This window comes from Scaptodrosophila lebanonensis, unplaced genomic scaffold (assembly GCF_003285725.1).
Source record: "Scaptodrosophila lebanonensis strain 11010-0011.00,11010-0021.00 unplaced genomic scaffold, SlebRS2 tig00000024-arrow-pilon, whole genome shotgun sequence".
Lineage (NCBI taxonomy): Eukaryota > Metazoa > Arthropoda > Insecta > Diptera > Drosophilidae > Scaptodrosophila > Scaptodrosophila lebanonensis.
In genome coordinates, this window is record NW_022060538.1 from 17,367,386 (window position 1) to 17,381,509 (window position 14,124).

A 14,124-nucleotide genomic window follows, 5' to 3' on the forward strand; every position below is an offset into this window, starting at 1 on the left:
TGTAAATAGTGGCAATAGTGTTAGGCATTAACAATTTCGCACAAATATTCGCAGATGTTGTTGCTTTTCCTAGTGAAATGCTTGCGTTTTTCCCCTTATTTATTATTATTATTATTTTTTTTGCAACAATTGGCGAAAAGTGAAATGTGCGATGTTTTAGAAAGGAAGCGAAGTGCATCAGTAAATACCAGCATTGCTACTAGTAGCAACCTTGACTTATTAACACCTTATTTTCCTAACTCAGCCTCTCCCCCCCCCCCCCCCCCCCCCCCCATTCATTGTTTTCCACACATCACAAATATTCGTGATTACCTACTAGATGTATGCAAAGCGATAACTGTATGTATTTTAATGTCTATGTTGAAACTTAACGCCCTGTTGGGTCGGCTAAATGCAAATGGTAGCACCTTGGTAGTTGGCAGTTTGGGCCACATCAGCAGCCCTGGCGCAAATAAATGCCCCCCCTCCACACTCCATGGTGGCTGCTTTTTAATTGTCTTATAGTATAGTATACAATATTTGTTGCTGCTCTTGGCAAATGGATCGTCTGCAATTGCGTATCATTTGCGAGTAAATAACACGTGAAAATGTTGTAATTTTCCAGCTAGGTCGGCGTACTTGCCAAAGGTTTTCCATTTTTCATGGTTCTGCATACAAAGTCGCACATACATACATATGGCAATGAGTGTTAATCAGTTGCCGTAAATCTCTGTTAATTTTTCGCTTATTTTAAGAAAAAAAAAAAATGTATGGGAGTTTACCATTTGCTTTTGTTACGGTATTTCATACCACAAAGCACTTGCCACTAATTTTCGTTTCATTTTTGGCGAGCAACTTGCTGCCCCTGCTTCTATGCCGGGGGCATTTTTTTTTTGTAAAATGACTTTGTATGGCAATTAAGACTAATTGGTTGGAAATGTGCTACCACATTTTTGCGAAGAAAAAAGTTGAAAGGTTGCTCGCAATTGCATCATCGGCAATCGGCTGTGCAACATATTGAAAGCCTTTCGCTTACACGCTCAGCTATTATGTTTATATTGTGAAAACTATATACTGTACTACAGATGAGTGTGTATATATAGCTTTTACCTAACACGTTGACCATTTTGGCAATTTTCGAGAAAGGCTGCGCATAATTCTTTCACCTAGCCACTTATACCTAGGAGGCCAAACCACACATACTAACCCAAATACCAAATGCCTGAACACCGGCTACGCTGAGGCTGAGCTGTGGCATTAGCCTTGTGCCTCCACTTAATGTTGCAATTAAAATAACAATCGGCAAATGCCAAATGGCGGGCATATCTGCAAACGGCTTGCACTTTTCGTTGCGGAAAAACAAACCAACAGCGACCATTAGGCCATTACATTTGGGCGAGCACTCCATTCAATAACAACAACGACGACAAAATCTGTGCTCTCTCTCCCTCTCTCTCTCTTTGTCGGCCTGTGTCTCTCGAAGTTACCTGCAATGGTAACTTCGGTATTGGCGCAGCAGCAGTTTCTGCTCTTGACATTCGTTCAGTCAGTCTGCTTTGGACTTTTACCGCAATCGGTTGTGTGGCGCGCAGAGTTGTAATTTTCTCGTCTCTTCTCCATTCGTTAAGTGAAAGAATCTGTGGAATTGTAAGCACTTGACAGTTGAAATTGTTGTAGTAGTTGTTGTTGTTGTGTTTGCGGTTGTATCGCGCGTGCGCCGCTGCCTGTTAAACGGTAAATCGCGTCAGTTGCAACAAACCAGCAAGGCAGAAGCCGTGAATGGAAGACGAACAAGAATTTTCCCGTGGCATTTTCCGCAAATGTTCGAAAAGTTAATGAAGTGCAAAAATGTTTGTTGTCGCCGTTGTTGAATTGTGGCTTTGATGCCTCGACCCGCTTAATTTGCGGTTGCATTCTAGTGTCTGACCCTGACTATTTTCCATTGGTAATGCTTTCGGCTGCCTTTCGGAAGTGAAAACTCTGTTGTGCCGTTGAAGGAAACTGAAAACTGTGAAACTGTAAAACTCGCTGTGACGGTAGGAAAATCGTCAACTGGGGATAGTCCGTAGACCAAGGTATGACCATTATTAATAACAATGCTCTGAATTTATGCAGTCGTAATTAGCGCTGCTCATTGGCTTCACTTGCACTAATTTATGCAAATTAGTTTGCCTTAAGACTCCAGTAAGATTTTCCCAGAAACAACGCGATTAACATTAACTTGTGGACCGCTGGTTCCGCATCCAATTAGCAACAAGTTAAGCGCCTTACACAGTTGTGTATAAAAAGATTTGTTTTATGCTGTCTATTCTAATTGAATAAGATTAACCCACTTTTTGTCGCGGCACAAATAATAATAATAGTACACATACATACATACATACAAACATACATAAGTGTAGCGGCCACTTCTTGTTCATTTGTGTTTATAATAAGAGCGACGTAGTTCTCGAAAAGAAAACCACAATGCGCCCTAATATGAATAAAATTGTTGAAGACAAAACACACCGCCAAATTATAATGATGGGTCTTCGCTGACCCAACTCTGAGTCATTTTCGTATGTGGGTAACACAATGCTCGCGGGTCCAACGGCCGCCTAACACCATGTCTCTTTGTTTAATCTTTCATTTAAATTCATGCTTCTCCATAAAAATCAATCAATAAAGATCTCAATATGTTAACGATGCTTTTGTGCAGCATCAGTCAGTCAAACAAGTAAACTCTTTCATCCATTTTATGGCTTAGGTGTGTGCCTCAATTCGAAGCTTTTGGCCAAACAGTTAACTGTGTGTATCTGGCTTTGTGGCAGAATTTGGAGCGATGTCTTATTAAACAAAAAAGTTTCTTCGTAACTATGCAAAAATTTGTGCGCAACGTTACAATAATAAATCAGCTTTAGGAGAAAATCGCTTTACATTGTTTCACTTGTTAGCAGTTGCCACTGTTTTGGGGTCAAGAGGTGCTAAGGTTGATTAAGGCGCGTATTTGATTTATGACCTAGCGGTAGTCGCCAGAGAATTGTGCTCGAAATCGGTTCGCTTCTGTCTAATTGCTGCACTGCCTCAGCTTTGGCAGCAGGTGGCTGATTGCGTCCCAGCATGCGATGGCAGATTGGTAATAAAATCTTAATGGCAGCCACACGGCAGCTCGTTATGCTCGCAATTATGACAAGTACAGATGGAAAACACTTGACTGAAATCAAAGAAACCAACAGAAAAAGTCGCTTGACTGCATGCGAGTCTGCTGGTAATTAGAAGATTGTTAACCGTAAGGTGAGTCGCTCGCAAAAAACTATAAACATAAATCCTCAACAACATCACGACAAATTGTAATAACAAAAAAAGAAGAAGAAAAAGAAAAAATACTATAAAAAAGAGTTATGCTTGCTTTTCTTTCTTCTAACAACAAATAAAATCACTTTTTTGGCCGGCCGTCTGCTTGGCAAGGTTCATTAAACCGTCAGTGAAGTTGGTAAGAGGCGGGTATTCTCGAGATGTGCGACACACATGGCTTCCGTTTTGTCACCCAAGCAAAAGTTCTCAGGCAGCGATCGCACGTAAGCCGAGCTTATATAATGCGACTCAGCCAAGCGAGCTGTTTTATGTTTTATGCTGAGTCCCAACCGCCCACTTTTTTATTGCCGCCCGGCTCACATTCTGATGGCATCTTTCAATTTGTCGCCTTTGTCGTGCTAGACACGTAATCGTAATTGTATTATAATCATCGCCCTTTCTTTCTATAGTATTTATCTTTCTGTCTTTCCTCCTTCTGTTCAGTCTTTATGTTTGTTTTTTTGCTGCTGGTACCTGTCCATTGTTTTTGCCCATTCTAAACCAAAGGAAGTTACAACAGTGAATTGTCTGCCTACGTGCTGATCTGTCGAATTTGCTGAGCAGCATGTTTTACATCTGATTTAAGCTGTTTAAACTAATCCTGCGCCGATTTTTGGCAACACGTATCTACTTGTCCGCACGTCTGTTGTACGTTCACTCTACATTGTAAAAATATATCGCAGCTTCAGCATCTTTCCCACAATAATTCGCCAGCCAGCTGCGCACAATTAATTAAGCTGCACTGCCAACGCCTGAAAATATATATTAATATGCAAACTTCGCTATAAAAAAGAGCAATAAAATCAAAAAAAAAAAAAAAAAAAAAATTCTTTCTCACACACACCCTGCACCGAAACATAACGGCGGCTCAAGAAACTATTGCCAAAGCGCATTTAGTAGGAAATCAAGTGCGGCTTACTAAGCCAGCCATTTGGCAGTAAAACGGTCCAACAACAACAGCAACAAGAACAGCAACACAAATGATAAGTCAACAACCGCACCATATTCCGTTTATACATCTATGTAGATGTTGTGGAGCTGCTCTTGGGTCGGTGGTAATGCACGTTGTCTGAACTCTTTGGGCGGGTCATTTCATTTAGTTACTCGCTCACTCAGCCATGCTTATTCATTTGCCTTGGTTGGGTGGTTCTCTTGTACCGAACAAGTACAGAGAATGTTGATAAACATAAATTGGTAAGTTCTTGGGAAGTCAAACATAAGTATTTCCTATCCACTTGGCCAGTGTGCATCGTGCCGCCAGTTTTGGTTCAGCGCCTCAACTTGATTTAAATGTTGTGGTACACTTAAAAAAATACAAGAGTCTCCCATCGTTATTAGATACATTTGTCGGAATATATTTCTCAAAATTTTTAACTTACGAAACAAATAAGTAAAGGTGGGTAGGTATTCTGGGATATGCTTTTGGTTTTTTCGTGAATAGTGCTCATAGGTTCGGGAGGAAGTTGGTTTTTAAGGTGTGTCGGGCAGTTGCAGAAGAGAGGGGTGAACGTTTCATCCTCTTCCCCAACGCGACAGCTCCAACAGAAGTTATTGTAGGGACGTCGAGGTATGGCGGAATAGGAATGGCCTACCAAGTGTCCCGTCAAAGTCCTGATCCCAGTCGAGCAGTAGCTTCCGCTTAGTTTAGAGTTTAGAGTCGTCTTCTTGTGTAATGTGTACTTTATAAGGATATTTAAAGCGTTTGTTTCTATATCATAAGTATATGTTTGTTTGTTGTCTGTTTGTTCCTACTTCACATATGTCTGGCAACGTAGTGCCAACAGCCCACCAAAATCATCACATGTATGGAGAATATATGAAGTATACGAGTCTAGAAAGGAAGTCGAAAAGAAGATGTGAAACAAGAAAAACGAGAGACGAAAAGAGGAAACGACAACTTAATAATTCAATTAAACATTTTCTTGTAATACAAATTAGTAATTATATTCTTTAAAACTATGTTAAAACATGTAGCCTTGGGTCCTTTAGTTCCATTAATAGTTTCAAGGCCCACATATATGTACATATAAGTAAAATGAAACCTCAGAATATAATGAGGCATTCTCAAAACCATGCGGAATAGAAAGGTCTGAATGTGTAGTTTCTTGTTCCTAGCTATTGTGGTTTGAAAGATCTATAGAGGAATGGCCCGTTATCTCAACAACTTTGATTAATTATGAAAGTAATGTTGGTTTTTCTTTAAGTGTAAGTCAACTAAGTGTGTTTTGATGGTGGGTTTCATTTTCTGTGTGTGTGGCATTAGAGTTGTTTTTAATAGAATTTTTGTTGTTGTGCCAAGAAATCGTTTAAATATTTGCGGTCGAATTGTAAATAGTTTTTAAGTATGCGCCAGTACTATGAGTGGTTTCCATGAAGGAAAGTCGCCAACAGTCATGTTGCCCATGTCTGTTGTGCGTCGTGTCTTATTGTTGGGGGCACATGTTTTCCTTGTTGGTATTTGTTGTATCGGAAAAGCTCCCACAACGTGCGCGTATATTCGTAGCAGTTGTTGTATTTACTTCCTAGACAATCGGAATCGGTTCCCGCTACGTGATTACGCGTGCCGCCTTAAGTTATGATAAATTATGTGGCCCGCCAGAGAAAGTGGCAATTGTTTGCATGCGGATTCTTATAAACAGATTTCCTTTAAAGATATTTATCACATACATGTGTCAGCTAACATTGTTTCACTTTTATGTTGCAGCTCAGAGAAGGCATCGAGGCGCCCGAACGACCGCACGCCATGGAACCGAATCTGCTGTAAGCACTCAGTTTCTTCTCAGACTTGTTGTCCATCTGCATGTAGTTCTGCTCCTGCATTTGTAAAAAGAATCGCGCCCATCAATTCACACATAATTGTACTTAGAACCAATAAGTCATCCACCAGTGTAGCTCAACTACAAAACCCCCGAATCGCCGACAGGAAACAGTTGCTGCTGAAGAACCACCAGGACGCCATTTCTCAGTCCGTGCACATGGCGGACAGTCGGGAACGCATTCGCGGACCATCGCGCGATGGCCGCGAATTTTTCACCAGTCCACGGCAAGTCCTACGCCGCCTTATGCTACTCTCTGAGGGACGTCAGTATCGCGAAGCTGCCGGAGTGGTGGGCCGCCTGGGACCTTCGGTTTTGCGCTCGGTCATGGCCGAGTTGCCCATTGATTTGCTGCTGGAACACTTGCCACACAGTGCCTATCTGCTGGAATCCTTCTTCACACGGTAAGTGACATTGGTGATCTATTTCGACGCTTTTAGTGATGGTTTTTGCGATTCCTTCGAAGCAGCCTAACCACACTTAATACCACACCGAAGCCGGAAGTGCCGGTTGAATCGGTAGTGTGGCATCTGGTGCGCCTCTTTGCAAATCCCCACGAGTCCGGTCTAAAGCAACGCTGCTCCAAGCTTCTGCAATCACTCGCTCAGTTCGAGCCCTCATTGCGTCAGGCGGTGCGGGAACGCAGACGAAACTTCGACAATGCCGTGCAGGGCTTGGGCGTGCATGGCCTGACCACGGACGCTTCGGGTCAGCTGATTTCGCTGCATGTGGCTCTCAAGACAGAGTTGCAGCGACATGTGGACACATATAAAATGGCCATACACAAGTTGGAGGAGCTGAGCATGGTGACAGTAAATCAGGATCCTGCGCACTCGTCCCATCAGCGTCTGCTGGCCATCAACTACGGAGACATACAGCAGCGTCTCATCGACAATAAGACGCTGCTGACCATGCTCGATAAGCCGGCTTTGAAACAGCTCATCACGCTGGTTGAAAATCTGACACAACGGGTGGAGAACGACAAAGAGGTCCTCACATGTGTTGGGCAGGTGAAGCGTCTCGACGCACAGGCACATATCGAGAAGCGGCCAGCAGCCGGACTGCTTATGAATTTCTCGCGCGGCTGTGAGGTGGTGCTGCACATGATGGGTCCGGAAAGTGTGCCACCCAGTCCTCTGATAGCCCCCAAAGGTGCGAATGCGAACGGAGGCGGAAGCAGCTGCAGTGATGGCTACCACTCTGATGATTCGGCCAGCGAAGATGGCAGGTAAGTGAATTCTAGCTCTTGACATGGTTCGCTTTTTCTTCTCCCACACAAGCGTATCTATCAATCGCTTGAAGAGTACTCATGTCACTGTCCACACTTTCATTTGCTTCGCAGTGAAATGGTGTCAGAGTATCGGAATTTGTATATTGAGAACAGAGCAGACACTTTGGAGGCATTGGACAGCTTGCCGCAGCTGAAGCAGGCGCAAAGCCTCAAGGGAAAGATCTTGTTCTCTATGATTGTGGTAAGTGTGTTCCCTAATTAATTAAATGTTCGAAAAGTAAACGGAAGTGGAGAATACTTATCTTATTGGTATAAGAATCGCAGAAAAAATCGCAGATGAATTGAATTTAATTTACATGTGTTTGAAAACAAAGTTTTTCTATATACAAGTATGTAGGCTTATTCGCTATATCTAAAGTTTGATGATGAAATGATTGAATAAAATATACTTGGTATGAACAGCATTAAGGATGGTCAAGCTATCTGAAAATTATGTACGAATACAAGCTAATATTGTCAATAAAAAAAAGAAAGCCTTAGCTTAAATTCTAGGCTAGAGAAGCTTGGAGAAGGGCCCAGATGTTTTTCCGAGTAATTGAATATAAATCAACGCAAAGCAATCAGCTTTAAGTTCTTCATATGAGAATAGCTCACGAATTTGATAATAAGTTTATCCTGGAAAGAGTTGGAATGAGAAGCGCACACATCTATTTCGAAAATGTTTCGAAATGCACTGCAAATTAAAGGGATGCTCAAAAATAATGTAGCATTTATTTTATAGATTTAGGAAATGAAAGGAAATGAAAAAAATATTCCAATATATTTATTTACAGAATTAAATTAGTAATTAAATATTTGTAAGTTAAAAAATGTTTTAGATGTGAAAGAAAATATGGCAATGATTGGCAATTAAAACGCTTAATCTTTTTGATTGATGGACTTGCCTTCTGACAGCAAATCCCAAGTGCTTTACTTTCAATTTCAAAGCAGCAGCAGCTACTAGAAGAAATCATATTTATTATGCGCGGTAGCCAGTCTGTGGTGCCTGGCGGCTCTGCAGATCCTGTCAAGCAACAAAATTGTTATTGCAAAATATCAATTTGTGGCGCATTGAAAACTGGTGCAAGCCGGAGTGGCTTCCCGCAGATTGTCTACGCTGATTAGGCATTATACTTGTAGAAGAAATGTGAGAAAGTGAAGCGCCTCGGGCCATGTGCCGGCAACGTACCAGAAATTACGTTGGCGATTTTCGGTTTCGGCCAACTAGTTGCCTGCAAACTTTCGATGTTCAGCGTTGGCGTCAAGTGGCTGAAACCAACTAAAGATGAATGACACCAGCAAGATGTTTTACATGCCGGTGGTAGTGATTGGGTGGATCAGCAACAGGCCTCGGCCGTTGCCGTGGGCAGTTATTGAACTAATGATTGACATTTGTTGCGCAGCTTTCTTTTCGACTCTGCCACGGCATGCGCGAGCGCAAGGTGTTGGAGGTGCGACGTACACTCAACTGTGCCCTGGATAGCAGCTGCGAGACGACGCTGGCTTTGGATCGCTCTGTGCGCCAGCATCTGCATGAAACGGTCAACAGCTTCCCGCTGGGCGAGATCGAGCGCTCGGTATTCAATCAGGTGCTATCCACCCTGCACGAGTATCCCTGTTTGGAGTCCTGTCCACCATTGACGCACTTCGTCAGCGCCTGTGTGCGTCTAGCCTGGCGCATGATCAATCAGAAGGCACCCTACTACCTGGATACAGACTTCAATTTGGGTAAACGGGCATTTAGTTCTCAGCTTAATTGAATTGTTCCCTGATTGGATTTTTGCTTCTCCTACAGGTTTTCTGCGTCCCGAGAAGCACGAACGGCATCCACAGTCTGATCGTCGCTCTGACTTGATAAAGGCCTTCCTCTGGCCAGCACTTATGCAAAACAATCGTTGCATGTTCAAGGCCGTCGTGGCCACCTAAGGCACCATAAAAGGCACAACTCGAAGGCAGTTTGTCTAAGGTTTAGTTATTACTTACTCGTATATTGCTTAATTTACATATTCGATATTTACATATTGGGTTAGAACTTTTGTACATAGTTTAATTTAAACCCAATAAATTGAACCTAAGCGCTAGATCGAGGCTGAATGGAAGTTTTCAGACCAGTAGACCAGCAGCGACTTGCATTTTTAGGCACAACTTATGGGCTTCAAGAGGATGCACTGGCTCTGCTGCTTGTTGGTGCAGAGTAGGGAGTGTTTCGTATAGTATTCAATAATATCGCAGGGGGAATTGAAGTGGCGTTCGTGGGACTTCTCCTGCCCAATGGCGTAGCGTTGACGACTGTCGACTTGGCGCACAAACAGATGATAAAACTGCTCTGCTGCATAGATGCTAACAATGTACTTGATGCACAAATCGGTTGCCTTAAACGGACGCACCAGACATGCGCCGTCTTCCCGATTGTCCCTCAGCATGCGTTCCGCTGTGGCCCGATCGACAGTGAAGTAGTAGGACTCGGTTTCAATTGATCGCTGCTCGATTTCCACATAGTTTGCGTCGGCATCGTCTGCATCGGACAAGAGTGGAAGTTGGTGGAGTGGCGAAAAATTTGAATCGAAACAAAACTCACCCACTATGACATAATCGTGTTGTGAATTCTGCTGTTGCTGTTGATATCTGAATGTTTCTCTCAGTCGACCGTCGTCGTCATCGTTAGCATCGTCGTCACTGTCTGAAACTTGTTTGCCCGCGTCGCTAATCTGACGCCTGTAGCCGACGCAACAACTACAACAGCGCCGACGACAACGGCAGTTTTGTTCCACCAGATAGTTACAGAGACGCGCAAATAAGTTTTGCAAAACTGTCCAATAAACACGTGCACACCAGCAGCACATGTCGATCCGATTCTAAATCGAACTATCACACGCTAAACGATGATGACTTAACCCGGGACTAGCAGTGGGGTGGCTACTTGCGTTGGGCGTCACGTTGCCGCTCACTGTTCCGATTTGTGTGCCGCTCCACATCTTTCACGGCCGCACGACTTCGAAGACTGAGCCAAAGCCGGCTCTGTTGCTCCTCGTGGCCCCAGTCTGGCGGCGAGCTGCGTCTTGCTTATTAATTAAAATGTGCTTAATACGCGCCTCCCACCACTCCCTCCGCTATGCTCGCTTTACCCAATGTGTGTGAGAATAATGCCCATATGTAAATATAATAGTATCTACATTACGTCACACATGTATCTTGACAAAACAGAGTACATGCATACATATGTATATACATTATTGAAATATTTTCACTCTTAATTAAAATGTTCGAGCTAATAATTCTATTAACAGTATAAATAATTAAAAAAATAAAGTGTTGTTAAAAAAAGTAACAAAAATAATAATTCATATTTAAAGTGATCATATTGCCTTTAGTATTAAAATAATAAAAGCAACAAGTTACAAATAATACCAAAATAAGTATAATAATTAAATTATATTCGATTAGGTTTTTTTTTTAGCAATATCAAAATAAGAGTTAATAAATTGAAGGAAATAATGGTAATATTAATAACAATAATTGTAATATTAGAAAATGTTGAAAAATTTAAAACATTTTAAGCCAGCTTATAGTTGATTATTGTTCATATTATTGTTAAACATATGTATGTTTAAAATATTATTCAATATTTAAATTACACTATATTAACATTTACTCGTAATCGTCTGTTTGTCAAATTACAATTCTCGATCACTGTACACATAATTTATCTTCTACCCATACAAATGCAAAAGAAGCGCTGGCACAGCGGAAAGCGCTTCTAAATACTGTTGTAGCCACTGTTGTATTTGTTGTTGTTGTTGTTGTTGGTAACTCGATAGGCGGAATGTCACAGTCTCGCAATTCGCGTTTCGAAAAGTGCAGCCGAGTGCTGATCATGTCACAAGTCAGCGCCCACTTACCGTCCCCACAGCGGGTTAGTTGCTTTTTGTTTGTAAACAGCGGCCACAATGTAAACAAAACTGATAAACATTATTTCCCCCCACCAATTTTTCTTTATTTCGAATTAATCATCGTTTTTCAGTCGCTGGCATTCATTGAATGTCATGGCAGCTTGTGTAGCCAACTCACATCTACAATTACACTTAAGAAGGGTTCAGTTTTTTGTATTTGGGTGATATTACATATGTTTTTGCAGTTCCGGCGTGCGAGACATTTTGGAGCCATAGTCTTAACATTCAAACATATCTACATACATATTTGAATCGAGAATGCAGAAGTTTTTTTTCACATTTTCTTTTATGATGAGGCAGTAAACACCCAAAAGTTCAAAATTTGTGTACAGTATCGAAATAAACCGAAAAGGTTGAAGTATTAAGACTGATAAGAGCGATGATGTGGTAAATCGATTTTGATGATGCTTCCGAATATTATGAAGCACTATACAAATATATATATGATATATAAGTTCGTCGTGCAGATCAAATATGTACATATACATACATGGATGCATATATGAGGTCTGCCAGTATGCCTATGTATTAACCCTTTGCGTACAGTGTATAAAAAGTGAATTGTGTAAATTACCAAAAGAGAATGGGTAGCACTTTTTCAAATAAGCACTTAGCGTAGACAATTACCAGTCCTTGGTGTAGTTTGACGCTAAAGCTTTTCATATCTTAAAAGCTTAAAAGCTAGCGCAGCTATTTGTTTGTATTAATAATATGTAAGTATATTTAAAAATTAATTTAAGCAATCTGTTAACTGATTTCTCGCCAATTTTGAGTGTATATTGAGGAGATTTTGAAAAACATTTCCGTTTGCATCCGAAATGGGCAGCAAACAAATGGGTGGCTATTGTGCGCACGTGGCGGCTGTGGAATTTAATATTTGGCAAATTATTAATCGGTTTTATGCGACCCTCTGGTAGTTTATTCAGATCACGTGCCTCTAATGTTAATAAACATTTGTTGTGTATATCAATAACAAAATTCATAAAAAATAACAATGTATCGTTGTTGTCAATTAATATGAAGCAGTGGCAGCCAATAAAATAATGAAATGCCGCAAATTGATTTTTTGGCCGTACGTACGGCATTTGATTGCGTGCAGCACCTTGTGGCACAGTTAGTCAAACAATTCATTGCCAATGTCAGTCAAGGTGGCGCCGCAGTTCATACGTACTGCCACTTCCTGCCTCCGCAATCGTCCCTTCTCCCATAGAGGCCATCAATTTCAATGAGCTACCCGTCGATGATTGAAAGTGCCGTCAACTCTTGAGGCAATTCATTAAAAAGTCAAAGAACTGTGAGAAACAGTGGCGGCATTTTTGTTTATGTCTCAATTATGGTCGAATTTTCGAAGTGTAGAAATGCCGTTCACGTCCGTGAAAACGTAAAAAACATTTACAACGCACCAAAAATAGAACGACATAAAATCCACCATGCCGGACAATCGATGGCAGCGAGCCGTGCGGCTTTAAATATGCTATGAAAACGTTGAAAACAATTAAAAGATATTCATTTATGGCTGCAGCTTTAATGCAGAGCCTGAACCAAACAGGCAGCGCAGCCATAGAGCTGCCAAAGTATAGGTTCGCGCCGCCGCGGCCGCTGCTGCGGGTAACTCACCACTCACCACACACCCGTAAGCACGCGAGACTCAAGAACTCAACATGCGAACAGAGCGCCGAAGGTTTGTTGTTGCCTGCCTGCATGCCTGCCTGCCACAAGTGGCCGAATACCAAAGCAACCCGAGTCGAGCAGTGCCGAGAGCCGAGCAACAGTTAGCGCCATACCAGTGGCCAAAGCCTCAGTCGCAGTCGTAGTCGCACGCATCCGAGTCCGAGCCCGAGTCCGAATCTAAATTTCAATCCGAAACCCCCCGTCAGCGTATCCATGCGAAACAGTCGCGCATTTTGCCATCGAGCGTTGGGCAGCGAACAATGCGTCGGAGTTTTTAGCACCGAGGCGCTAGCGAATCGGTTAATCAAATTCGAAACTAAGGGCAGCCAAAAATATTGGTTAAAACCAAACTGCGAGTGCCATAAAATAAAAATAAATTAACAAAAATAATAATTTGCGCTGTGCGGGTGTGCGGGTGTGTATGTGCCTGTGTCTGGCCGAAGCAACAAAATTTTCCATTATATTTTTACTGCAAGTCAATAGTGAAGGCAGAGCCGCCAAAAGTGTCAATTGAATTAGCGTCGATACAAAGAAATTTTTAAAGGCGCAACAGGTCGTGCCGGGTGCGGTAACGGGCGCGGGAAAGTATCTGTGCGTATTCGAGCTACTACAAGTAGCTAGCAAACTGGCCTAAACTGATATGGTTTACGATCGGCAACTGAGAATTGCGAAAAATGAAATAAGTGTGCAAATCAATTAGCTATAAACATACTCCCACATATCGGCAAAGTCCTTGTGATTTCACAAAAACAACTATTGGTATTTGCAAGCCCATCGGCAGTTTTGAACCCCAATTGGGTCCAATGAAAATTCCGCGAAAACCCTGAATTTGTTCTGTCATTGGCAGGTAATTTGAATTTGATTTTGAATGAAGTTTTGTGCGTATTTTTATTAACAACTTTAAGTGTGTTCTAATTGCTAAGTGTTTGCTTAAATAATTTGAAATTTATGGGCATGAGCCCCAAATGGTATAAACATATGCCAGGCACCAAAAAAAAAAAAACCTCAGCGAAAATCAATAAAAATCCACTCATACTATATGTACTATACACACGAATGTGTGTATGGAGTCCAGCAAATTAAATTTTATGTGTTTCCACCACAC

The 14,124-nt window shown here is 41.8% G+C and overlaps 2 protein-coding genes across 2 annotated transcripts; one reads left to right on the forward strand and one right to left on the reverse strand.

The window, feature by feature from the left end:
- Positions 1-6,287: 6,287 nt before the first annotated feature.
- On the forward strand, positions 6,288-9,358 carry LOC115621369. Its single transcript, XM_030514995.1, has 5 exons — positions 6,288-6,532; positions 6,598-7,356; positions 7,471-7,600; positions 8,802-9,126; positions 9,194-9,358. The coding sequence occupies exons 1-5, from the start codon at positions 6,288-6,290 to the stop codon at positions 9,322-9,324; spliced, it is 1,590 nt and encodes a 529-aa protein (XP_030370855.1). The 3' UTR covers positions 9,325-9,358.
- On the reverse strand, positions 9,221-10,357 carry LOC115621370. The gene is made up of 2 exons (XM_030514996.1): positions 9,977-10,357; positions 9,221-9,913 (listed from the first exon to the last, which is right to left on the reverse strand). The coding sequence occupies exons 1-2, from the start codon at positions 10,239-10,241 to the stop codon at positions 9,534-9,536; spliced, it is 645 nt and encodes a 214-aa protein (XP_030370856.1). The 5' UTR covers positions 10,242-10,357; the 3' UTR covers positions 9,221-9,533.
- Between the last annotated feature and the right edge of the window lie 3,767 nt (positions 10,358-14,124).

What these genes read in the sequence shown, in the direction of transcription:
- LOC115621370 (XM_030514996.1), bottom strand. Translation starts at nt 10,241, where the DNA reads ATGTGCTGCTGGTGTGCACGTGTTTATTGGACAGTTTTGCAAAACTTA. An exon ending in ACACGATTATGTCATAGTGG is followed by an intron (nt 9,914 to 9,976) that starts GTGAGTTTTGTT and finishes TGTCCGATGCAG; the next exon opens with ACGATGCCGACGCAAACTAT.
- LOC115621369 (XM_030514995.1), top strand. Translation starts at nt 6,288, where the DNA reads ATGGCGGACAGTCGGGAACGCATTCGCGGACCATCGCGCGATGGCCGC. An exon ending in CTGGAATCCTTCTTCACACG is followed by an intron (nt 6,533 to 6,597) that starts GTAAGTGACATT and finishes CCTTCGAAGCAG; the next exon opens with CCTAACCACACTTAATACCA. An exon ending in TCGGCCAGCGAAGATGGCAG is followed by an intron (nt 7,357 to 7,470) that starts GTAAGTGAATTC and finishes TTTGCTTCGCAG; the next exon opens with TGAAATGGTGTCAGAGTATC.